This window comes from Zeugodacus cucurbitae, chromosome 6, assembly GCF_028554725.1.
Source record: "Zeugodacus cucurbitae isolate PBARC_wt_2022May chromosome 6, idZeuCucr1.2, whole genome shotgun sequence".
Classification (NCBI taxonomy): Eukaryota; Metazoa; Arthropoda; class Insecta; order Diptera; family Tephritidae; genus Zeugodacus; species Zeugodacus cucurbitae.
In genome coordinates this window covers 53,842,671-53,869,025 of record NC_071671.1, presented here as the reverse complement: position 1 = coordinate 53,869,025, position 26,355 = coordinate 53,842,671, and the positions used below count along the sequence as shown (strand labels likewise).

At 34.1% G+C, this 26,355-nt stretch overlaps 4 protein-coding genes across 6 annotated transcripts in view; 2 read left to right on the top strand and 2 right to left on the bottom strand.

Annotated features, from left to right (window-relative positions):
- Positions 1 to 1,259: 1,259 nt before the first annotated feature.
- LOC105212577 (uncharacterized) lies at positions 1,260 to 6,007 on the bottom strand. Its single transcript, XM_011184625.3, has 9 exons — positions 5,642 to 6,007; positions 5,358 to 5,459; positions 3,843 to 5,188; positions 3,651 to 3,785; positions 3,378 to 3,509; positions 3,248 to 3,309; positions 2,493 to 3,178; positions 2,266 to 2,426; positions 1,260 to 2,198 (listed from the first exon to the last, which is right to left on the bottom strand). Exons 2-9 carry the CDS (start codon positions 5,415 to 5,417, stop codon positions 1,472 to 1,474), a joined length of 3,309 nt encoding a protein of 1,102 aa, XP_011182927.2. The 5' UTR covers positions 5,418 to 5,459; positions 5,642 to 6,007; the 3' UTR covers positions 1,260 to 1,471.
- Positions 6,008 to 6,388: 381 nt separating this feature from the next.
- On the top strand, positions 6,389 to 7,892 carry LOC105212578 (SAGA-associated factor 29). Its single transcript, XM_011184627.3, has 3 exons — positions 6,389 to 6,593; positions 6,653 to 7,274; positions 7,335 to 7,892. The coding sequence occupies exons 1-3, from the start codon at positions 6,555 to 6,557 to the stop codon at positions 7,547 to 7,549; spliced, it is 876 nt and encodes a 291-aa protein (XP_011182929.1). The 5' UTR covers positions 6,389 to 6,554; the 3' UTR covers positions 7,550 to 7,892.
- LOC105212579 (mRNA turnover protein 4 homolog) lies at positions 7,568 to 8,682 on the bottom strand. Its single transcript, XM_011184628.3, has 3 exons — positions 8,524 to 8,682; positions 8,201 to 8,448; positions 7,568 to 8,134 (listed from the first exon to the last, which is right to left on the bottom strand). The coding sequence occupies exons 1-3, from the start codon at positions 8,549 to 8,551 to the stop codon at positions 7,634 to 7,636; spliced, it is 777 nt and encodes a 258-aa protein (XP_011182930.2). The 5' UTR covers positions 8,552 to 8,682; the 3' UTR covers positions 7,568 to 7,633.
- A 600-nt stretch (positions 8,683 to 9,282) lies between these two features.
- LOC105212580 (14-3-3 protein zeta) overlaps positions 9,283 to 26,355 on the top strand; it is a 45,667-nt gene continuing 28,594 nt past the window's right edge. Inside the window, exon 1 of one of the 3 annotated variants that reach the window (XM_029040392.2) lies at positions 9,283 to 9,443. The gene's annotated coding sequence lies outside the window, so the exon portion shown is untranslated. Of the gene's footprint in view, positions 9,444 to 11,645; positions 11,805 to 26,355 lie in introns of those variants that run through there. The other 2 variants (XM_011184630.3, XM_011184629.3) reach the window with 2 other exon arrangements.

The following is a 26,355-nucleotide window of genomic DNA, read 5'->3' as shown; positions in this document are numbered from 1 at the left end:
AAAACAGTAAGGAAAGGATAAGTTCGGTTGTAGCCGAACATTTCATACTCTCGGAATTTATTTATTTAATTTTATTAATATAACACACAATTTGATCCACAACTTCGGCTTAAAGTGCATTAGAATAACGAAAATCATTATGTATAGCATATGGGGACTGGTGTAATTCCTGGACCGATTTCAACTATTTTTGCCACCTAGCTACATTCTATCCAAGATTAGATTAAATTCACTAAATTTTGCTGATATATCTCACATATCAACCGATATATATGACATAAAATGCAATATTAGGTATTTGGGACTTAATGGGAATGGGAGAACTTAATAGGAGGCGGGGCCACGATCACTTTCCAAAAAAATTACATTCAAATATACTTCTCCCTAGTGTGTCTCTTGTGTAAAATTTTACTTTTATAACTTTTTTTATGGCATTTATATGTTTTCGTCTATCGCCATTTTGTGTGCGTCGCAATGTTCCTATTCCCATTCCCACTTGCAATACCAACCTTCTCATTGTGCCAAGGAATATGTGTACCATATATGTGTTTCATTAAGATATCTAAATTTTTACTCAGGTTATCGCTTGACACGGACAGACGGAAGGACGGACATTCGGTTAACTCGTCTCGTCGTCCGGATCATTTTGATATATAATTCGTTTAGTTTTGACATACAAACAACCATTATTTGAACAAAACTATAAAACTCTCTTAAGCAACTTTGTTGCGAGAGTATAAAAATGCGAACAACGGCGAGTAGTTGCCAACTCGCTACCATTTTCACGGCTATTTTACATTACACGTTAATTTTATCAGTAAAACTCAGCTTATTTCAATTAAAAAGTCTTTATTCACTTTCGTTTATGCGTGTAAACTGGGCCGCTTTGGAAAATATCCAGCGCATGGAAAGTCTTAAGTATATAAGTAATTTCCTAAGTTTGTATGCATTAGAAACAAAAACACAATTATGCCGCCAAACCATTTTTTAAATGGCGTGAAGCATTTACTTGCCGCTTTTAAGACCTACATACATACATATGTATCTATTTTGTATAGAAATCAATCACACCTACCGCAACACCAAGCATATTTATTTATATCCTTGCATACATATGTACATATGTAGTTTGCCTTTTCCTAACACGGCATTTTAACGAAAGTATAAACGAAATATTTAGTTTTATGTGAAATCATCATGAACTCTTTGCTGTGTCCTTTTCTTTACAAGCATAGAAATATTATATAGAAACATTGCAAATTCTACTATAATTATTACTTATAACTAATTAATATTTCACGACTGTCTAAGCTATTGAAAATTACCACTAAAAACACTAACAGTGGCAGCATTCGTTAGATATTCCACAAAAGACCACAATTTAATTTAACTAAGTGTGTTCGTTGTACAGTTATTAATGAGGTTGGTGAGCAGCACCATGAGGCAGAGTAACTGTAAAACAAGAATTGTATTAATTATCGAAACTTATCTGACGTTTCACTTTTGTTGAGGCTGGATGTAACAAACTGGTTTCCGTGGACATAAGCTTCGTTTGCAATTGCGATTTTCCCATAGCGGTTGAACACAAGACTGTTGCTGGTGGTAGGCTATTGTTGTTGTTGTTGTAATAATTATTATTACCATTTGCATACGGGCTGACATTACGCTGATCTTTGCCGGTGAAATTCTTTTGTGTCGAACGACGTTGTTCGAACTCGAAATTGACATTTTCACGCAAAGCCAAGCCACACATATTATTCTTCGAAGAGCTATTCTGCAGCGCGGCATTCGGTTGGATGGGCAGTTTCTTGTGTGAAGACTGTTTTGTTAGATTCGTTTCCATAAGTTGTGATTGCGATTGTGAGGTAAAAGTTGATACGGTTGCATTGGAGGCGGGTATTGTCTCGTAACTACTCGTCATACAGAATGAGTCCATTGATTTGTCTTGCGAAAATAGGTTCGATATGGAGGCAGAGCGGTTTGAAATTGTGCTTTGACTGAGTGAGTTATTTTGTCCATCAAGTAGTTGTTGTTGTTTTTGTGAGTCTCTCAGACGACGATACTCCTCTGGTCCAATATAACCACTAAGGCGTCCACTGGATTCATTGCGCTCGCGTGCAATCTTTGCTTTCGCATGCAGATAAATGTCGTCTGCGGAGCGACCGCCTATCACATAGTGTACATAGCGCTTCGCCAAACTTTTGTCATACGAATTAAAAAAAAATTAAAAATAATTTAATATGTTTTGCAAACACACAAACTTACCGCAACAACGTTTCACTGTTGCTTGTGCTGCTCTTTTGAAAAAATTCCTGAAAGATACGCCGCACAACTCTAGCCAATACTGCTGCATACTGTTTGAAGCTTTCATGTTTCATTGTGATTTTCTTCTCTTGCAACGCTTGCGACACGGCCCACAAAAGTTTCTACCAACACAAACAGTATTTAAAAATAAAATAAATGTTTACCATATAAATATTGTCGGGGTGTACCTTCCGTTGATTCTCTGTTAAACTGCTCGTTTGTGCAACCATTTCCGAGTGTGAACGTTGTATTTTACCAGAGACATTTGTGACGGTTGAACCGGATGATAAAGCACTCACGCTGCCAAACAAAGTGCCACTACTGCCGAGTCCGGAACTTTTACACGACATTAAATTGTTAGACTCAACACCAGCGATGCAAGTCAGACCCGAATTCAAAGTGGCAGCAGACAGTGTTGATGAGGAACCAGCCCCAATACAAAAGCTTTGACTTTTAATTTTTAATGCACGTGGCGTTAGATTCTCAGCGCCACCGCGAAACAGTTTACTACTTTGTGATGGTAAATCGGCAGAGTCGTCGTCGTCGTCGACAGCTGAACGTTTGCGCTTAAATATCGAATCGAATTGTTGTGTATTCAAACGACTCTGCTGTGCGGAATTAAAAATTTGACTGTGGCTATTTGGGTTTTCTGTTTGTTTATCAGGTGAGAAGAGTGCACGCTTCGATTTCTCAACACGATTTGCTATTTCGGGCTTAATGCTGGGCATGAGCCTTTGGACGGGCTGTTTGTGTTCCATTTGCTTGGCTGGGCTTTGGAACAATGCACGTTTGGAAGATTCACGTGATGGACCGGGTTTAATGAGATCACAACGGAAGAGGCGCTTACGTGCCGACGATGAAGGCGTTTTGCGTGCTAATTTAATAAAAAATAAAAACGAAAATTAAATTATAAATTAATTGTTGATCTCAACATTGAACTTACTTTTCTTTTTGCTGCCTGGAGTCATGCGCTTGGGTGTATTTTTACGGCGATTTTTATTCTTCCTACAGAGAGAGTGTAATGTTTGTATCAAATCAAAGAGTCACAATGATATAAAGTTTATTTCACTTACTTTTGCACATCCACCAATATTTGTGGACCACGCAAACTATTTGATTTCTGAGTGGCCAATTGCGCTGAAGAAAAGGTAGCACGACGTCTAGCCAAGTGACTTAGACGATTACCAGGTGATTGTGTGAGCAATCTGTAAGAAAAAAAAATAATAAACATGAAAATTAAAAAAAAAAAATAATAATAATAAATATAAAAATTGTTAAAAAAAAATAAAAATAATTTTTTTTATTTTTATTTTTTAAAAGTTGCAACTATTTTAAAATGCACTCACTTCATCCGTGCATTACGCTTTTTCGCGCTGGATGGTGAATTACGATATGACGACGCCGTTTCGGCACCAATAAAACGTTCAATTACCGACAGGCCCAAATATTCATTATTTTCAGATGCTTTGCACAGGTTAAAACTGTAAAATAAATAAGAAATAAATTTACATTTAATTGAAGTCACTTGTAATAAATACCTAAGACCATGTTGCCTAACGCTGAGCACTTGCCGCCAACCCATCTCTTTCGTCTCATCAATCGGATGTGTTGGTTTGAAGAGACTGGTACAGGTGTTTGAGGAACTGCAAGTACCTAAACTACTAGTGGAGTTAATATCGGCAGTAAAATCAAATATGTCTTGTTTTCGGCTTATCACTGCGCTAAACATGTCCAACTGTGGTATAGTCACAGATGGCGGTGGCGGTATACCAGCCAAACATTTTCGTATGCGGCGTAAGAGTTCTTTTTCGCGACGACAGTTCTCACGGTATAAACTATAATTATCTGTACGTAGCTGAGCGGGCTGTTGTGAGTCCAAATCACATGTTTGCTCTTCAGCGAAACTGGACTCAGTTGGGTAGTTTAGCGATTTATTTATACTTGTGTCCACAGATTCCTCTACACTGATTTCAACATTATTTACGTTGTCAATTGCAATGGCCACTGGCGAAGCGATTTCAACTTGGTTTTCATCTACCATAATCTCTGTTGCTACTTCATCATCGGCATCATTTTCAGTTGTCCCAACAAACTCAATTAACTCTTCAGCTGCAAAACGATCTTCATATTTACTTGTGTCCACGTCATCTTCATTTTCATCATCTTCGTCATCACCAAATAAGTCTGGCGACTTTTCATTACTATATTTTTTTAGTATAAATGACTGATTCAGTTCACTTTGTATTTCAATAACAGCTGCTTTCTCTTCAGCTGTTGGTGGTGTGAGGCTTTTTATTCTGCCATTGAAAGTTAGTTCGACTCCTGCCTTGGATTGAAGATTTTCTTCGAGTGGTTCCAATTCTTTGCTAAGTGAAAGTAAATATTCAACGCCATTTTCTTGAGAAACTTCCTCAATTTCCATGTGAGGAATATTTTCGCTTTGCAACTGAATGTCAACTGCATTACAGCTATTTTCTTCGGCAATCATATCATAGAATCTTGAAAAAACGACGTTGCCTTTTGTGGGTGCAGGCTTTTCAAATGAATCAGGCAAGTGTGAAGAGACGGAAGTGCTAGGAAAGAATTCTCTTTGCAGTCTGCCGTAAGGACTTTCTGTAAAGCCTTTAAATACTGACTCTAAGCTTATTGGTCGACTTGCAACGGTTTCACTACTTCTAGTTGATGTTGGTTCTTCATATATGCCTGGCAAAGAATTGGACATTGCTGAGATAAGTGGAATTTTATTTTCTTGACTTGCTATAAAGTAATTGCCGTCTGCTTGGATTACAACCTCAGTTTCATATGATGGTGGTTTCAGTATATACGGTAAATGCATACTTGCGTCATAAACTGAATTGTACTCCAGTTGTTCGCTGAGAGACGACTGTAAAAATTAAAATAATAATGAATATATGTTAAGCAATGGAAAAATATAAATATTAAGAATAATATGTATGTATGTGTTACTATGTGAAAATAGAGCATGCATAATAAATAATGAAACCATACTGGAACTAGGTGGAGAATTAAGAAAATTGGAGAGATCAACTTACACCACTAGACGGTTCAGATTCATAGCTATTATTAATTTTGATGCGTTTTTGTGCGCTCATAGTTCAAAAAATTGCACTCCCTGTCCCAGCTTTTGGAATAACCTGCAGTAATGAAAGTATTTTTAACTCTACACCAATTACAACAAAGTTCTATAGCAATATACTGCATTCGTTAGGATAGTCAATACATTATATTACACATTCAATATACTTTATTAACTATATTTACATTTTAAAAATAAGTTAGATATACTACTAAATACACATTCGTTTAAATTATTTACCAATCCTAAAAAATTCTTTCACTATGTATATATTTAGATTTGTAGCAGTTTACAGCCAGATGTTCACATCTATAAAATCACTCAAAGCGTAGTGAAAAGCGCGCGCTTGTTATTGTTGCCGCTGATTTCCCTCCGCACATATACACTATTATTTAACACCAATTAATTAATCCAATAGATTTAAAACGATGTATATTATTTAGCCAGTTCTAGTATAACTTAAACGCATGTCGAAAATACTTTAATTTATAAACTTTTATCACGAAATCTAATAAAAATATCCTAAAATAATTATACAAAATTGTGCTGCGGTGGCCTAACTATCTGCAAGAGGTGAAGTTGCATTACCACTGGGCCGTGGAACTGTCAAATTGTTGTGGCACCACCCTTGCCATCGATTTCATAGGATAGATTACAACGATTACTAATAAAAGCAATTTACAATAAAGTTATTAAATTTATAAAATATTTTAACATTTATTGATTAATAATATTGATGAGAATATATCTTATATATATATATGCATTGCCACGATTTGATATATACCCTTAAATATTACAATTTATTAGAAATTTCACACGTCGTAAATATTTCTATATTTGTTTTAATACTTTTAAAATATTTTCCTTATTACTGTAAACTTTTAATAATGTAATATACAAAAAAAATATATAATTATTATTATAATTTCGCTACAATTAATGTCTATATTCTCTTACTTAGATACTAGGAATATATCGATAAAATACTTTCATCTTTTACTGTTTGTTTATATTTATAATAAAATTGAAAACAAAGTTTATAATTAAATTAATATTATTTATTCGAAATTGATAATTGAAATATATTGACTAAAGGAAAAGTTGCAACATTCATATAACAATCAAGTATTTAATACAGAAATCTCAAAATATGCCATTAACAGCTGAAAATGCTGCTCTACAAATTCAGGTAGATATGCTAGCACATATTGAATGCTCACAATTAAATGCTTCATTATATTCCTTTAGGACCGTTTAAAAGATTTGCAGCGGCTCATTCATCAAATTGATGAGGAACGTAGGCGCTCTGAAGCGAATGTGAATAGTATACTACGAGCACAACAATCCAATTTTCCACCACAAAAGTTGAAAGCATTATACAAAACTGGACTACAAGATGCTTCTCATGAAGAGGCAACCATACGCGGAGCTTTGGAGAAAATACAAGAGATTCGAAATATACGAAATGAACGTCGCGTCGCCGCTCGTAATGCTGGTAATAAGGAAGCCATTCGTCGTGGAGCCCTTATGAAAATGGTTCAGATTTCTGCACAAACCTTACCACTTTTTGTAAGCAAGCCCGGTGAAAAGGTGCCGCCTTTATGTGGCGCTACACCAGCTGAAAGCAATTACATAGCGAAAGTTGGTGACAATGTAGCTGCTTTAGTCAAAGGTGTAGAAGACGATGAGAATTGGATTTTAGCAGAAGTTGTACAATTCCTTCATCGTCAAAACAAGTATGATGTGATCGATATAGATGAGGAGCAAAAAGACCGCCATGTATTAAGTAAGAGAAAGATTATAGCACTGCCTTTGATGCGAGCTAATCCTGAAACTGATGGCCATGCGCTGTTTCCAAAAGACACAGTTGGTAAGCCAAACTTAACAATACTTTACAATTATAAAATAGTGATATTTGTATTATTATTAGTCATGGCACTTTATCCGCAAACAACATGTTTTTACAAAGCTATTATACATCGTTTGCCGCAGACAGCAACAGAGGATTATTTGGTGCTATTTGAAGACTCATCTTGTACAAACGGATATGCTGATCCATTGCCAGTGGCTCAGCGTTATGTCATTGCATACAAACCAACAAAGAAAAGTGGAGGAGGTGGAAGCGGAAGTGTTTCGTCGGCTTAATCAAATACAAACAACATATTTATATTCAGTTAATATATCTTATATATTAATAGCTAAAAACTTAAATCTATATTTACAATTAAACTATTCTTCATCATCATCATCATCTTCATTGTTCGACTCATCTTGCTCCATTTCTTCGTCCTCTACTTCATCCCCTTGACCACTGTCGGTTTTATCCTCATCGTCATTAATATCATCCTCTACATGCAATTCAAAACCACCCTCCTTTGTCCAAGAACATTTCATTGTTAACTGAAATTTGGCCATTGGCTTCGCAACTAGCTTCAATATTCTCGCTTGCTCCGGTGTCAACACTTTTCCCTCTTCGCACACGGTGTAATCATTATACAACGTTACAACACCCTTTTGAAGCTTTGTTGGCATTCCAAGTGATCGTAAATGCGGTTCGATGGAATGTGCGAATTCCTCGAGTGGCCCAGCCGGTAACACAACAGTTTCTGTTGCTTTAAAACCACTACGAGCATATTCCACGGTCCAGTACTTGTCAGCCCACTCTAGCACATCTTTCTTTGATTTTTCTGTGAATAGTAGACCAACTTGTCCTGTCAATCGTTTCGAAAGCTAAATAGTGAAGAACAAAGGGCACAATTAGAGTTATGAATTCAAATGAAATAAATAAATATTTACCTTGTAGAGGTCGACCTCTATTTGTTCGGCTTTGGTGCGTCCTAAACCAATTTGCATTATGCGATTTTTGCCAAAGAAGAATCGTGAGTTTGATTTCCATTCTTGGCGCAGATCTTTCAAAAGATTGTTGCGCATATTTTGAACTTGAAAAACGAAGATATTTGGGTATTTCTCAACACAGTGGCGTATATCTTCAATAATTTTTTGTTTCCATTGTAGCCCCTTTCGATCAGTCTTGGTCAACGAAACTGTTCAAGTAAAACGCATAACAAATTAGTTGTAGATGCAATACAAATTCAGAGATTTTATTAATATATACTTACTTTTCTTATCTCTCTTTGAACGTGGCATTTTTAATTAATTTATTTTTAGTAAACTTATTGAGTTTCTTCTTGATTTACGCTAAAACTTTAAATGCGAAATCAACACGTGCAGTATTTAAAATGGTTCAATTGTATCGAACTTTATTTTTACAATCTTCAACGTATATCGACACCACGATAAATTCCTTCAACGTCGATATATAAAATATTTCAAATATTATCGGAAAATATAATGATCGAAAATTTTATAATTATTTCATCAAATTAAATCTGTTTATTATTTCCGAATAATTAAATTTCGTAATTCATTTTAATTATAAATATTAATAAATAATAATTTATGATCAATAATACATATTCAAAAAATTTAATCAAATTCGATAATCGCACTGGTGTTTAAATTCGGAAATGGTATAACAATTATTCTTTGAAAGAGAATATGTATACTATTAGTATTATAATACTATATTGAAAATCACTATTATCTAAATTATGATTATGAAAATTGTGTTGTTATAGTTTTGATAAATGTGTAAATTCAGAATTACAATTGTAATAGATTATATATACTAGGGAAGCAATTAAAAGTAGTGGGAATTTGCTATGCGCTAAGCATAAAAACACATTTATTAATTATTTTCAATAAAATTAAAACCACTATTTTATTAATTGTATTAATTTTGAAATTAAAACTTTAATAATACTGTATATTTTCGAATTTATTTGAAATTAAAAGTGACAAGTGTAGCCTTTAAATTTTATTGCCGAACTTTGCAACCCCGTTTTCCCATCCCTGCTTCAGATTTGTCATCGATTCGTCAACGCGTGGGAAAAGAAATCTAAAATCGGTTTGTCTGTCGCAATTGTGAAAATTGAAATAAATTGTAAATTAAATTGTTGGTGAATTTGCAAATTAAGTGGTAAGTATTCAATGTATTGAATGTGCAATGAATTGTTAGAAAACTTTATTATGCGGCTTACGAAAGTGTATAAAATGTTTTGAAAATGTGTAAAAGTGCGGTTGTGTAGGTAAAAAGGAATTGAGCAGGTGGAGCAGGCAGGTATGCCGTTAATATAATAAGAAAAAGGTCATTAATATAATGATTAAATAAATTGCTTCGAAAAGAATTGCAACTATTAAGAAATTAAGCAGCTTGTAGCACAGTTGGTTTTGCTAATGTAAGAAAGAAGTAAACCGCGCTCAGTTGAATATGCGTTGCCTTTTAAATGAAACCAAGCTGTCAATTTGCAACTGAAGTTTTTACTTCTGGAAAATCGGAATTTGGCGGTGCTAAGTCATGATGACGTAATGCGCTAAATCAACTCGGCACAGAGTGGTCACATCACAACAATATTGCAGTGAAATTTGGGGGAAAACAGGGTTGCTTAGTTATCCTATGTCTCTAAAGGCAATCGTTCATAGCTCGACATATATCGTGTAATATATGATCGTAAACAGTGATGATGATCATTTTCCGTCAGAAAACATCACAATTTAATTTTTTGTTGCTTTTTTAATTATATTTGTATATTAAAAACGCTGATTCAAAATATTTATTAAGTGTATAAATCTAATTAACACTTATTCAATTCTAATAGTGATTTATTTTTAAATATGCATTTGCTTATAATTTTGTTGAATATTAGAAAATGATTTGATAATAAGAACTTTCAATATTCGGAAACGTGTACTTTAGCTTAAATGTAAAAGAAAAAATATAACGTAAATTATTACTTGTTTAATAATTTCCAAGCTTTACCAATTGAAGTGTAATTACTAACAATTGAACGGTCTTAACGTCTCTGCAAATGTACATATGTATTCGAATAGGCTTTGATGTCGATGTATCATCAGTTCAGTTGGGCAATGCATTATTCAGAAGGCGGATGAATAAGCCGGTTGCATATTTTATAGTAATCCCTTGCCGCTGCGTTATTTCAATGTGACTGCTGCCACAATTACTCATACATATTTATACGCATACGTCAATTTGTATATAGAAAAGTTATTGCACTTGTGTATATGTTGGCCAGTCAGTGCACGTGATCTGTTGATATTGCAGATGGAATTTTCGTATGTGCGTTCATACACATACACATAAACGATGTATATATAGATATATTGTTTGTATGTATGAAGTTTTGTGTCTTTGGACATATACATTTTCTGTAATTTGGTGTATGTGATTCAACGTGGTTGTGGTTTAAAAATGCTATTGAATTTGTATTGTTATCGTTCACATCTCATTCCCGTTGATGATAAGGTTCATTTAAGCGTTTGTATTTTATTGTGCATAGAAATGGCATTTAAATATAGTATCTTATAGAGTTGCCGCCACTGTTGCAGTGTTGCGACCTTGCTGTGAGCATGTGCTAGACCTGGAACGAATTGAATTGAGCATTTTTCCATACTTCATACTCATGTGAATGTTGTAGAAGCAAAAGAATCACCGCAATACTGCCAATTGCTCATGGATATTTGGAGAGGGGTATAGTATCTTTGAAATAGTATCATTCATACTTGCAATGTAATTTTATTTGCGAATATCTTATCGTTGACTTACTCACAGCAAATGTGCTCTCATATGTACATACTTTCGCTCTTTTTGAAGGGGATTTTATGAGTAATCATTGAGAAGAGCTTGATTAGTTAAAGTGTGGAGTTGCCATACGTTTTGTTTTGTTTTTGAATTTTGGTTTGAATTTTTTAATTATTTAATATGCAAGAAACACAAATTTTTGTGATATTAATTCTGCAAAGTAAAAATATACTCTGATAACCTTTATTATGATACCGTAATTATTTTAGAAATATGGTGCTGCTGTGGCCATATCCTTAAGGATATAAATTCAGTACAATTCCGGTAAACGCAAACGTAGAATTTTTAAATTGCAGTAGCATGCTTTTAGGGGCATTCATAAAAAACATAGATAGTATAATACATGGTATAAGAGTGGCTTCTTCCAAAATATGTTTCAAAATTTTTATATGAATTTATATTACTTTACTTTATATGAATTTTTGAATTACTTTCGAATTACCTGTTTTGGAAAATCAGTTGAAAACATCTGGCAATTCCGCTATACTGACTCAGTTATGCTCCGCACACGCGCACTTTGTGCTCTATTCTCGCGAGTAGGAGAAGTTGAATAGTTTTCTTTTTGGCCATAGCCACAGAGTATAGTGGTTTTCATCGCATGTATGTCGTTGTCGTCGCTTTCAGTCGTTCGTTCTCGTCGTCGTCGTTGTAGTCGTTGTCGTCATTTCAATTGAAGCAAAAGTAAGTAAAATATATTTTTTACCTACTTCATAATGCAAAATGAAAATTAATGGAGAAAAGTGAAAAAAAAAAAATAATATTAAAACGAAGTGTTAAAAGTTGTATAATTAAAGGCATATGTATATAGAAGGTACAAATTTATTATTAAATTTGTATCATATGTATGTATAAGTATATAAATATATATGTGTGTGTGCATGTACATATGTAACGCAAAGTGACGAAAGGCACACTTTTGAATCATTAACGATTTTACTTAACTCTTGTGGACTTTGCCGTGATGAACTATGTGTAAATTGATTGTACATAATTTCAAAAGCTATGGTTTTTCAACCGATTTTTTTAGCTTTCGCGCTGTCATGGTTTTTCTAGTATAATAAATGTGGTGTGGTGTGGTGTGGCTACACATACATACATACATATGTACATACATACGTTTAACTCGATCGATAAAAATACTACGCAAAAAGTACACTGACGACCGCGGCGAGTAGAGCAGCAGCAGCAGCAGCAACAGCAACAGCATGCAAAGTAAAAATACAGCAACAAAAACAACTACACCACCTCAGTGGCAGAACCCATAATAGCAAGCAACTTAAATAATAAGTGTATATATATATGTGTGTGTGTGTGTGAAATTCCTCGTTCGTTTGTTCACTCGTTATCCACAATCCACCAAGTTGGGGGGCAACACACATTTGGCAATCAAGGCGGTGGCGACTGGCGACTAGCGGTTGGCTGTTGTCGTTGATTGTGATGGCCTGGCTTGCGCTTGTAGTCGCTGCTGCCACATTTTCTTTACCAACTTGGGTTCGCTATCGAGTTAACCATGTTTGCCGTTGGTTTTCCGTTTTTTGTACTGTCAACTAATTACGGATAAAGAATGCCGACGACAATGTTTTTTTTTGTGTTTAGTGAGTCTTAAATGAAATATTTCAAGTACAACCAAGCTAAGTAAATATGGGGCTTATAGCCCTTAATATTCGTAATATTTGCGGATACCATTGAATATTAGTTATGTATGTATGTATGTATTTGCAGACACACAAACATACATACATACAAATGTATTTCGGTGCAGTAACTCGAGGCGTATACAAGTGAGTCAACAAAAAGTGACGCAGACGTCGGCGCTGGCGTTGTCACGGTTGGAGGTTCTAAACATTTTTTCCCTCCATTAATATGAATCCCTAACAAGATTTCTTTGTAGCTGATTGAGTATTCTACACAACAGTTGTTGTTGTTTTTTGACTTTGATGCGTTTTAATTAAACTTATTCACTTAATTTCAGTTGCGTTTCTCAAATTTTTCTAATATTATCCATAGTGGCACATACTATGCCTCGTGTATTATGCATGTGTTCATATGTATGTTTGCACGTTCACAATCGACTTAACGCAAACAAGCTTAGAAATACATTTGTAAGTATGTGTAAAATATATATGCATATTCGTACAAATACATCCAAATATGCGGCAAAATGCGTGTGTGCACACCGTTCGTGGAGTGGCTGTCGAGTGTTCTTTCGCCTTTGCTACCAAGTCGTTCGTTATTCGGTTATTTCTTCTTGCACATGAGCACGCTACAGACATTTATTAAGTTCTTCTCCACCTTGTCGTTGGGCTGAAGTCATTGCGTTGTGTTGCCTTGCCTTGCTGTCGCCGACTTTCTGATAAAATTTCATTGTATCCACATTTATTTTTTAGCCTGCATTCGCCCAAAACTATACATCCGCCCATTCATGTTCGTATTTAAGTGTATATGCATGTGTGTGTATGCATATCTCTCTTCTCCCCGATGTGGTTGGTGTTAGTGTTGGCACTACCTTTGTCGCGCCTCGTACGTCGTTGTCGTTGCCGTTGCTATTGCTATGCCGTTTGTGGTACACGCTCGTTGGCGCTCTCTCGTTCCTTGAATATATATGTGTAGCTGAAATATATCAGTATTTCATGACTCTCGTTTAAATTTCATTGTTGTTGCTATTATTGTAGAGCAGCAAACAGTTTGCCCCTCAAGTGGATTCAATGCACATGCCAGACCTGTATCGTACAATTTGCTTCGCTTTGCTCACAATGACTAACGTTCTTAGTGCTCTCGCTCTTTTGTTTATTCGTTCTCATGGCATTAACTCGTTTCATCTGTGTATCTCGTATAGCAAAATGTACACTTTTTGACATGTGATTTTCATAGAACGGTAGGAATCAAACTTTTGTAGTATGCCTGTTTCTTTGTTTGAGCATTTCAATACTTGTGTTTACTCTACGTAGGTAATACCAGCAAAAAAAAAAATGTAGCAAATCTATTCCGCATACTCGTATGTGCCAATTCATATACGTTTATCAGTTACACACCTCAACCCTCCTGTTGCTCCTCAGAAACAGTCATTAACATTTGCTTTTTTGTGTAATTTTCGTTAGCATTTCACTGCAGGCATTGTGCGACAATAGCTCATTGACTTGCCTCTCTGGCGCTCTCTTTTCCCCCATCATTCTTCATTGGTCGGTCGCACGTACCAAATATATTATAAATATAGTATCTCAACTGATATAATGCGCATGGCTTTTGGAACTAGGGTGTAGAAGCGTTAGTTCATTTTATTTAAAATTTTATGTTTGCTTTCATTTTGATTTATTTTCTATATAATTTACTCGCCATTTTTAGTTTAAATTCTCATTACGATTAGCGAAAAACACGAGGCACATGTATCTCTCGTTATATTTGTACACCCATACTATTGTATGTTGCTTTGAAACTTGTGCTCTCTCTCCTCAACTTCATTCACTTCCAATGATTTACGCGTTTTAGCTGACAGAAAATCACCAATTTCTCGAAATTCGGGTTGGAATATTCTCATGAGACTAATGTCTCAAGATTGCTTATAATACCCGTTAAGACTCCTTCGAGATATTTTAGAGGCATACAATTTCTATTATTTTGTTCTAAATCATTGCAGAAAATTTGGTCCGATGTTTTAATAATTTCCATTTTGCCGCTTCCCAAATGTCCACAATGTGCTGGTGGAACCTCCTACTCGGTACCAAACCAGAAATCAATTAATTTCTTTTTTAATCTCTGCCATTTACCATGCGCTACAAAACTGCATCTATTTTTGTGCTTATTTTCATTATTTATTTTTAATTGATTTTCGCCGGTATTTTCTCGTCTGACTATAGGCGTCAAAGAGACAATTTGAAAAAATATATTCTATGTCGACGCTTCACATTCTCTAAGCGCTTATTATTTTGTATGCTATAGATTTTTGTATTTTATACTAAAAGCTGAAAGAAGAAATGACGCGGAAAAGTAATACAAAAACTATTCATGTATGCTCTCACAATCATCTGTGCAGTTTCTTCGTTCGTTTCTTCTTTTGTATGATTTCTTAAAGTTTAGAAATGTATTCTTTCGATAGTCGTTTGTTTAAATATAACTATATATATGCATAACACTATACACACACGTTTGCATACATTGATTCTTATATGCTTTTCTTACATAGATCATTTCACTGCGGCTAGAAACCATTTATTTTTAGCTTTACTGTCAATATTTTATACTTCTCTTTTTCGCTATTGAACATTTATTTTTTTTCTGTTTGTTTGTTTGTAATTTTATTACTTCTGTTCTAAACGCGTTCTTAACGAGGTAAGAAATATTTGAAAGATTGGGTTTTATTTATAATTGTAGCTGCTTTCAAGCAATAATTCTCGGAAAACGCTTTCTCTTTACCATGCACTTGTGATCTGCATTCTTTCTATATGCATATGTATGTTCTAGTGTTTAGCGTACTTAATTTCAAGTTTTATACAATATGTAATGTAAATTTTATGATCCATTTCTTTCAAAAGCAGAAAATTGCCTAACGCACTGAGCTTTTGTAAACTTTTTTTTTCTACAAGATGTTGAGGATAGAACTGAATATTTGAGTTGAATCATTGCATCAAAGGAATGAGTTTTATGTACGTACTTCGCGTTCATTTACTTTTTGTACACATCTCTTTTAATTGACGGCTTTTCGCACACACTTTTATAATTTTCAGTCAAAAGTATGTTGTAAAATCAGTAAAGAATATTGAAAATTAAATTTTTATTAACTTTTTCATAGTAAAATTACGTTGCAAAAAATCCATGCAAAAAGTGACAGCTAAATCAGCTGATTTGTAACGAATTTATTTTAATCGCTAATAGACTTGCCATACTGTTAAGTTGGTAGTTATTTTTAAATTTAAAAAAATTCTCTAAAAGTACAGGTATTATCGTTATTGTATCAGGTATTATCATAAGCTACCACAAACAAACTTGTAAAGTTTTCTTGGTAATTTATATTTTCTCTTAATATATTTCGATCAACAAAATAAATGCTTAAATCAATTTCCCATTGTGCGTCTGCTACAAATAAATTAATTCACACCAAACAACAGGTAAAATGTCCTATCATTTAAATATGCACACAAATGTATGTCTGATACATAGTACACTTATACGATCTTGACTTTGAAAAACTGTATATTTTACTAAATGTTTATGCACATACATATACGCAGACTCCGAGACAATGACATTCTATTTAATACCCTCCATACCGCAATCTATAATGAAAATATGTACTTGGAGGTGGGGTCAATTAGGACTACGTAGTAGTTGAAATAGTTGATTGCTTAATTCCAGTTTGTATTGTATATAACCAAACATGCTGTATGTTTGTACTTCCTGGACACACTAATTGCTCGACAATAAGTTGCAAATTAGCGCACAAAATGACGATTTCCTCGACACACTCGCGCCTTTCGGTTATTGTTCGATTTTTCTTTCCGTGTCACTATACAGGCACACATAAATGTTGTTTGCATATAAGTTTTAATTTGCATTTCTGCTTTCGCATTCTATTTGTTTGGGGAATTATTGCAGTGACGCAAGCATATGTACATATGTACGTAATTACTTCTTGTCCTCCAAATCTACGTACATGCATACGATTGCACAGTCACATTGTGTTTACCAAGCAATTCTCATAATTTTCATGTACTTATGTATGTGCTTTAGAGCATATACATATATCATAAATATATATGTGTGTATATAATACTGCGTAATACATATTATATGTATATTGCATGTGAAATAACTCTACGTGTATAAATTGCATTCATTTGTTAATTAAATATGTGTAGTAATAGTCATTTATTATTATACGCGTTGTAATGATTACTTCATTAAGAAACAAGCGTTTTTGCTTTCACCACTGTGACCTGCAGTAGCTACTCTTGCATCGTTTGTGCTATCAATAACAGCTATTTACCACTTCTACTCGTCGAGTAAATAATACTATTTATTAAGAATGAAGTAATGCCATTAATTTCTGCAAAGTGCAGACCAGTGTGCACTTTTGTATTGGCTAATAGTCTCTCACACATATTTTCCGTGCTGCCACTAACGCCATCTGTTTATGTGCTAGCCGTTTACAACGGACAGCACATCACTTGTCTGTGAGGTGTTTAATTAATTTTGTTTGCTTTGAATGCCATAATGGCGAAAATTCGATTTTCTGCAGCTGTAAAGAATTGACTTTGATGTGGTGTGAAATGTTCGTAGTATGTGCACTTGAAGTCCAAACATTAAGAATACTTCCTCTTGGCAGCTTGGTTATAGGTGCTGTCATTTATCAAGTAATGGTTGGTGGAACGTTATTTTTGATTCTTCCATTTACAGTGTCTTCTTTTGTTGCATCAAACTCAAGGTGAAGATTCATAAGAACGAGGTTGTCATAAATTCACCACCACATCTAACTAAGAGAATCGGTTTAGTCTGCTAGGAAGCAAGTATCGCGCTTCTGCAATGCTTTGGCCTCGAAAACAAATCGTACCAATATTTCGCTATTTATTGAGATCCTTTGTCAAAAAACCAGATCCTTCACAAGCAACCCACTTTTAGCAGTCTCAATATACAAAACCCTTTGAATACATTTATTAATTTACCTTGATTTTGACACGTACGCATTGCAAATCCTTTCATAAGCGAAATCTTCGGAATTTTATCTACAATATTCTTGAAGTTCATTTTAGTACACTGAATTGATGCTTCAATATTTCATTGCGGCATAAATTCAATGTCGTAGCTTATGGTACGTCACGTAAACGCCGCAAAAGCTATTCACAATGAAATTCACCATATGAGCAATATACTCGAAACAGTTAGAGAAAGAGTAGAAGACGGCGTCAACTTGTCTAACGATTTGCCTATTGAATATTTATGTATACACCATCCTCCTAACTTGTCGAAAATGGTGGCAAAGTTGGGTGTTATCCTTCAGTGTAGTTTGCAGTATTTATGAGTCAACGTGTAGGCTCGTCTATTGTATTATTATTGTATTATACATTTATGAGATTTCGATATATATATTTACGTATAAGATTTCTTAATAATCAATTTACAATATTGAACTATTACAGAGTCAGTCAGCTCTATGCACATATATGTGAATGTGTGGGCGTGTCACATAATATGAAAAGTTGCTTTTATCTACATATTTTGGATTTACGTTAGCATGTTGGGCGCCTATACGTTCTAAATCCGAAATGACGACGTTTGAGCTTATTGTTGTTGTTGTTTTTGTTGTGCAGCTTAACTATGTTTTCGGTTGCTATGCTGTTGCGGTTAACTCACGAATATATTTCAAAATTTTTTCAATAAATTTATATTTTTATTGTTGTTTCAACAAGCAAATCTTCACCGAGAAGCTGAATTGCGCAAGGACACCTTATTGATTTTATGCCATACAACCACATTCATACATATGTACGTCCACATCTGTGTGCCTCGCACACCCACTGTGAGAACAAGCCTGCTTAACATCAGCTGGGTAACGGTGGCTGATGAGAGTAGCGCCAGTATGCCACGGCGCAAGCAGCATGATGATTCAGCGCGAAAAGAAGAGTCCCAATAGCCATAGCCATTGTCAGCATGTATTTCATTTCATTCCATTCCATTTCATTTGGTTTGCACTCCCCGTTTTGGGGGGGGGGGGGGGTTTTGCAGCCATGCGGCTAAACTTGGTGAAGGTTGACATGATTCTAATGTGGCTCAGTATTTTTAAACGTTTTCGAAATGGTCGGAAGGAGAAGCCCAATTTTTCATGCAACTAAAAATATATGCTTTTTCTATACGTACATATACGAATATTGATAAAGTTTATCAGTTCGAATATTTATTGCTGGAATAGTTTAATTTTTGAACAAATTTCGAACTTTTCGAAAATTGATTAAATTGAATTTTCGAACAATTCGAACATTGCTGGAATAGTTTAATTTTCGAACTAATGTCGAAAATTTCGAAATTGATGAAATTAAATTTCGTTCAATTCGATTATTGATAAAATTTAATTCTCGATCAAACTTAATATTCGAATAAATTTTGAAAGTTGTTCGATAAAGCTTAACATTGGTTAAAAATTCCAAAACAATTCGAAAATCTTCGAAAAATTATTGAACGTATTACGACAAAATCATCTGAAAACAACACAATGTCGAAGAGCTCTTGTTGCTGGAACAAATAGAATTCGAAATTTCGAAAAATCCATATTTTCGAACACAATTTTTTTTTTTTTTTTTTGAAATATATAAACAACAAACAAGATAAAATCAGTTGGAAATTTTAGTTATTGGTTTATGACTATATTTGGCATAAAATTTGTTTTTTTTTTGAAACGCTTCAGCTCTTCGGCTCCACCTGTTTGAGCTTTTGTTAACCGTTGAGCTACTATTGGTTTTACAATTTATTTATTTTTGGTTGTACTGCCCTTCATATTACTTCAGTATGTACATAGAAACTGCTCTGGTATAGTAGTATATGTATGTATCAATCAAAGGTTGCCCGCGCTCACACCTAAAACATATTTTGTTCCAGAACGTCGCGCATGAGTTAAATACACCAAACAAAGCTTTACAACTTCTCCGTATATATTGTGTAGATACATACTTATACATAAATATCGGTATGTATTTATTTTTGCCCAGAGGTAACCATGTGTTTAGCACACAGTTGAGTGCACAGCACGGATTATTGGTAAATGTGGGTCTTTAGAAAATATCGTAATTTAAGTAGACTGCTTTGGCACACGTCAACCAAGTTCCCTTCAACTGAGCTGGGCTGGCTGGTTGGCTGGCTCACTTTCCATTTCACTCCGACAGAGCTGTTGACAGGCTTTTTATTTTTATTTTATAAATATACATATGTATGTATGTATAGCCACTTTGTGTTGTTGTTATAAATTTCCTTTACTTGATGAATTCGGTCCTTTTTTTGTGCTCCAGCTCACCTGGTGGGATTTATTTTTAAGTATGTAGATATGTATTGTAGGTAATATGTGTGTTTGTATGTTTGTATATCGTTTTCAGCATTTTGTACTTTTATTATTTTTTCCAACCTTCATATGCACGTGTAGACTTATACTTGCTGCATCCTCATACACACCATACATGTACGCTTGAATGATTTTTCGTGCCTCTGTTTAAAAGCAAAAGTATCCCAGATTCTTAAAAGGCTGTGCTATTACTTGAAGCATGCATATAAGTAGACAGGAAAAAATATACATATAAATATTGCTTTCGATATTATGAAATAATTATACACGCATACTTTCATGTATGCCGCAACAGTGGCTCCAAAAAGTTGGTACTATACCATATTTTAGTATATTCGAAATTACAACCGAAAAAATAGTTGGCTCAGTATGTGTAACTGTTTTTGAGGCAATTAGTCTTTTTGGGTTTAACATTTTTTTTTTTTGACCAACTACTTTTTCTCCCTTTTAATGCCACACTCATTTCATATAATCGCTAGAAGCATTTAAACCGTTATTACCAAACTGATTGCATGCAATTCTTGCAAAGTACATGGCTAGCATGGATTAATAACACCGACACGGTATGTGCATTAGCACGTATGTAGCTATATGATGAAGCATTTTTTTGCATTTCACAGTTCTTTCCTTTGTTCTATTGTCATGTGAATTCCTCCTGCTGCTGCTGTCATTGAGCTGAACTGAGCATATGTTAACTGTTACAAAGCGTCTGACTACATACAAATAAATTAATGCATATACTAACTGCTGCACTGTCACATACACACTCACACACACACACACATACAAACATATTAATGTGCATCAAACGTCCCACCGCAGTATTATTTGCCAGTTCTATATGCTTTGTGTCGGTATTTCTGGTGAAATTACTCTCTCGCTTGTCGGTCGTTGCTGCCGTTTATGATGGATGCCGGGGACCTTGTCCTTTAAATCGAATGTTTCTGCCGTTGTGGTATACATTTCAGCACAATCGGTTGTGTTTGGTTGGTTGACTTGACTGCACTTGTCATTCGATATTACTAAATATGTGGTTTTTGTTGTTGTTGTTGCACACATACATCAATTGTTGGTTGAAAATGTGTTTGTGCGCTTGACAATGAAATGTGTGCCCTTCACTCCTTTCCAATTCCACACTCACACACGTTTCGTGCAGCAATTAAAATGTTGCAATTAAAAATGCAGCAGACATTTTCTTTGTGTTTACAAAATGTTCGAACACAACAAAGTTAACAGTTAAGTAGCATTTGCTGTGACCCCAATAATTTTGTTTTAGTTGAAAAGCATTTTAAAGTGTAGCTAGCTATTATTAGAGCCATTAACTAAGCAACAACAAAAATATATAATTTTAAAATTCGAACTTAATTTCGAAAATTTTCTAAAATCCAAACGTTATTTACTTTATCATATTTCTAATATAAAATTATATGAATTGGAAAATTCGGAGTTATCTTCGAAAAATTTCGAATATCCAAAAGGTTATCTATTTTGCCTGATTTCTTACATATATTTGTGTGAATTGAAAAATTCGGATTTATCTTCGAAAAATTTCGAATATCCAAAAAGTTAGCTACTTTGCTTGATTTTTTTCACATGTTTTTGTAAATTTTAATTTTCGAAGTCACCATCGAGAAATTTCGAAAATCCAAACGCTACCTACATTGCCTGATTTCTCACATTCATTTGTATGAATCAGTTTTTTTAGCTTTAATTATCATCTTACAATTGATATAATAATCATTGTGTACATTATTATTGTCTTAAGTCACGTAATTATGTGTGCAATGCTTAAGCGTAAGCGTAGCTCAAACTGCATTTCATATGCCGCTGACTCACATATTCGAACTCGGCTATCAATATTACTCATACGTCATGTCACACGGCATTCATTGGATCAGGTGCTGATCATTAATGCAATTAAATACAAAAACAAAAATAAATCAATTAACTAAGCTAGTGATTACCTTCAGCTTACAACAACAATATGGCACATTGTACAACAACAACACATAACTGTTATAACTGCTTATTGAAGTGCGTAAAATGAATTGTTTATTGCTAGATAAGCCCAAGATCAAGTAAAATCAAAGCAAAAATGTAAACAAAAAATGTTGTTGTTGTTGTTGTTGTATAAATTAACGGAGTTGGAAATTACCTTCAAAAAGTGTCAGCGTTGCTAAAAATATTTCAAATATACAAACATGTACATAAAATCTCTCAACATGACCGTTACATGTTGCCTGAGACCATGTTTTACAAAGTGACCGTTTCAGTTCAGTGGTTTGTTCGTATGTGACTATACATACTCCTGGTATATGCTGCTCGGGTCATCGCATTGATGTCAACTCGAAATAAACAAATTAGCCAATCGACCCATATGTTGATCATTATGTAAAAGGGCTGACCTATTAGGTGGCATTACCTGGTTTCCTGTTATTTATGTAATACAGCACGTTACGCTCCAACGCCTGAATGTATGCTATGCTATTTTTTTCTTTAACTCTGTGCTCAATTTGTATATCCGCATTTGTTGGGGGCGGAAGAGTGGGCGTACAAGCCGCTAGCAAGTAAGCTTAGCTGTGGTATTTTTAAACCCACTAGCTGGTGGTGCCAAAGTGAACGAAAGTTTAGTTGATCCGGCTATTTGCTATACTATAATGTTGTGCAGCTTTTGCTTGCGGGTGTTCTTTTTCTGTGTTGGTGTTGGTGTTTCTGTGTATGGTTGTAGTAGCAGAATACCTCTACTTCTTTAATTAGGGTTTAGTGTAGGAAATGACCAAAGTTTGTACAACAAAATAGAAAATATATTGCCTTGCGCGCTCTCTCGTCCAATTCTTCAGCTTTGATTTAATTACTTGCATACTTTGTATGACATAAAATGTACAACAGCGAATTTCGAAATACAAATTGGATACTTAACAACAATTGTATTGAGGAACTTTGTAAGTATTGATATTGCTTTTTTTGAAGTTATGGTGAAATTTGAAGAACATTTAAGCGAATCTGTGGAATGTTGTAAGGTTGTTTGAGCGATGTGTGATGTGTCAGTACTGGGGTTCGAACCTACTTGAGGTGAAGAGTTTTTCTGAAGCGGTACTCTTGCTAGTCAATATTCCGAATCTCTTTCGACTATAAATAGTTCTTCTAAAATCCATTAATTTTGATGTGTGAGAGTGATTCCAAAACTTATAGAACCCACTCGTTATTAAATAACCCTCGAGAAACTAGTGAAAAAAAACTTAATTCAAAATACAGTTGAACTTCCATAATTCGAACTGCTCTAAGTCGAAGTCCTCTATAATTCGAACTATTGAGGTCAATATTCATACAAATTATCTGCTTTAACTCGGAAGTCTCTCTAACTCGAAGTTTTTTTGTGTAATATGGTGATTCGAGTTAGAGAAGTTTCACTGTAATTTCAAAAATTGTCCAAAAATTCCAGACTATTAACTAACTATTAATTTATGCTTCATTACCGTAATATTACATGTACCGTTATAAAACATTTATAAACGAACCCGCACGCTGTCAAGTGTAACAAATCTCTGAGTGCAACACATAACCCCCAAAACATTGAATACATTTTTCGATTAGCTATTGGCGCTGCCAACGCCGTATGCTACACTTGAGCGCTTTTTTGATATTGTTGCCACACAAACATATGTACATACATATGTATATATTTTTATATAGAGCGGCGTGTTGTTGTTTTTCAACTATTTCAAACTTTTCACTGCATTCTTTATTATTCTCCATTTTATTCTATTTTTTTCACATGTTCTTCACCACTATCATTGTTAGTTTTTCAATTAAATTCTAGCCTTTTGTTCCTGCCTTCGTTTTGTTCTTTTTTTTTACAGTTTCTGACATTCATGCATTTATGATTTTTAATAAGTAACTGTATAGTTAGTTATACATATGTATGTTTGTATGAGTGTGAGTGTGTGTTCAAATAGTTGACTATTGTTTGTGCAATACTTTCATTATTCATTTATTCTTTTTTTCTTCATTTCATTTAGATTTTCTATGCATTCAACTTGCATGAGTTTTCTGATTTAATTTTAATTTTTTAATTTTTTTTTGAATATCATGCATGAGAGTGTGTCTAGCTGGTAATTGACACATTGACCTCGGAAATTGTATTGTAGCAAAAGCGCAATATATGTATGTAGAATACATTGCCAGCCTGCCTGCCTTTTGCATTACACAGTTATTTGTGCGTATGTCTCTCGGAAGTTCTAAGCTAACGCTTTCGTGCAAATGACAATTGAAAATTAAATTAATTCACAAAATCTCTTGCTATCAACAATTATCACACAAATGCTTGCTGCTGCTGCATATTCAACTCTCTCTCTATATATATGTATATGCTTCCATTTAATAAGCCAGAACATAGATATATGTTTGTATATGTGTATGTCTGTGAACCTATAAATACTAAATGCGTGGGTTGGAATTGCCGTACGAAATCGTTTTGGCGGCAGCACTACAAGTAATACTTCCATACCACATACAAACATAACTGTACATAGTAGCAACTGCAGCCGAAAGACCAATGCGTCGCCTCGTGTATGCCACTTTTTCAGGTCAATAAATGCTTGCTCCATTTGCCTGCACTTGGTAGTATTTTAAGTTTTCCATCACTAGAGTTCCGAATTTTCAACACGCTTGTGAACCTTGAGAGTTTTCACCCGTGAATCATTTATTTAATGCATTTATATTATACTCTCATATCAACTCTCGAGGTACTCTCATATACATATATTTTATGTATTTAGTATTTCTAAGTAATTTGTGATTAATTTAAATTGAAATCTTATGTTCGATATAATATATTACGTGATTCTCAGGGAATTGCAAGTAAAGGGAATACGTGTGTAAAGTGTTTTGTCCGTGGTCAATCTAAATTTTTAGAAAAAAATAAATAACGGTAAGGGTAGTCAATGTCGAATATGGAACCCTTTAGAGGATAATTTAAAACTTGTTTCAATGTGAAAAGCTTTCGAATAAATCTTTTTTGTTTCTAAATAACGGTTAATGTAGTAAAGTCAAAACTGAAATCATTTCGAAGATACTTCAGAACTTTATCAAAAAATATTTCTTATATATAATGGTAAATGTAATGAATGTCAAATGTGAAAACCTTTTGAAGATCGTAAAAGAGGCTTTTTCGATTTTTTTTTTTTTAAATAAATAATAAGATCATCTTAAAACTTTTAGGAATGTCAATGTCAAATCTTGAAACAGTTTTTTAGAAAATGTTTTTTTTTCGAATAACGGGTAATGTAGGGAACGTCAAATTGGAAAGACTACAGTGAATCAATTAAGTTTAGGTACAAAGAAATTTTCCCTAATAAATCTATGTTTTATTCATTTAAATTTATAAAAAAACACTTTTTTTTTGGGAATTCAAGAAGCTCACCTTTTTTATATATTAATTAAAAAAAACAGTAGTTTTTTTTTATAAACACTACAAAAAATAATAACAAAAACATCAAATCCATTGATTTCACATCAAAAAAGTTTTGGTACAAAAACGAAAGCGAATTAAAAATAAATTGATACAGATAATATTTTATAATTTTAATACTTTGTGGATCCACCTTTAGCTTTAATTATTGCTTGCAAACGTCGATGCATACTTTTTACTAGCACATTAGTGTCAATCTTTGTAATTTTGGCCCATTCAATCTCTATAGCCGCTTTTAAAGTGTCCTTGGACGAAATATTATGTTTTCGAATCCTTTTTTTCAACAAATCCCATATGTGCTCTATGGGATTAATGTCCGGTGATTGTGGTGGCGTTTGAAGTTGCTTACAGTTATATAGAAGCCATTCACGGACTAGATACGACGTGTGTTTTGGGTCGTTATCTTGTTGAAAAAGAAATCGGCTGCTGTCGAGACCCAGTTTTTGTACGCTTGGACGCAGATTTTTCTTCAGAATGTTCAGATACATATATTTGTCCATTTTATCTGTAATAAACTCCAAATTACCCACACCAGATGCAGCCATACACCCCCAAACCATGATGTTTCCACCACCATGTTTAACTGTAGGTATTAAGTTATTTTCTTGCATCTCTGCATTGGCACGTCTCCACACTTTAATTACTCCGTCTGAACCAAAAATGTTAAATTTTGATTCGTCGGTGAATACAACATTCTCCCAAAACGAATCCGGTTTATTTAA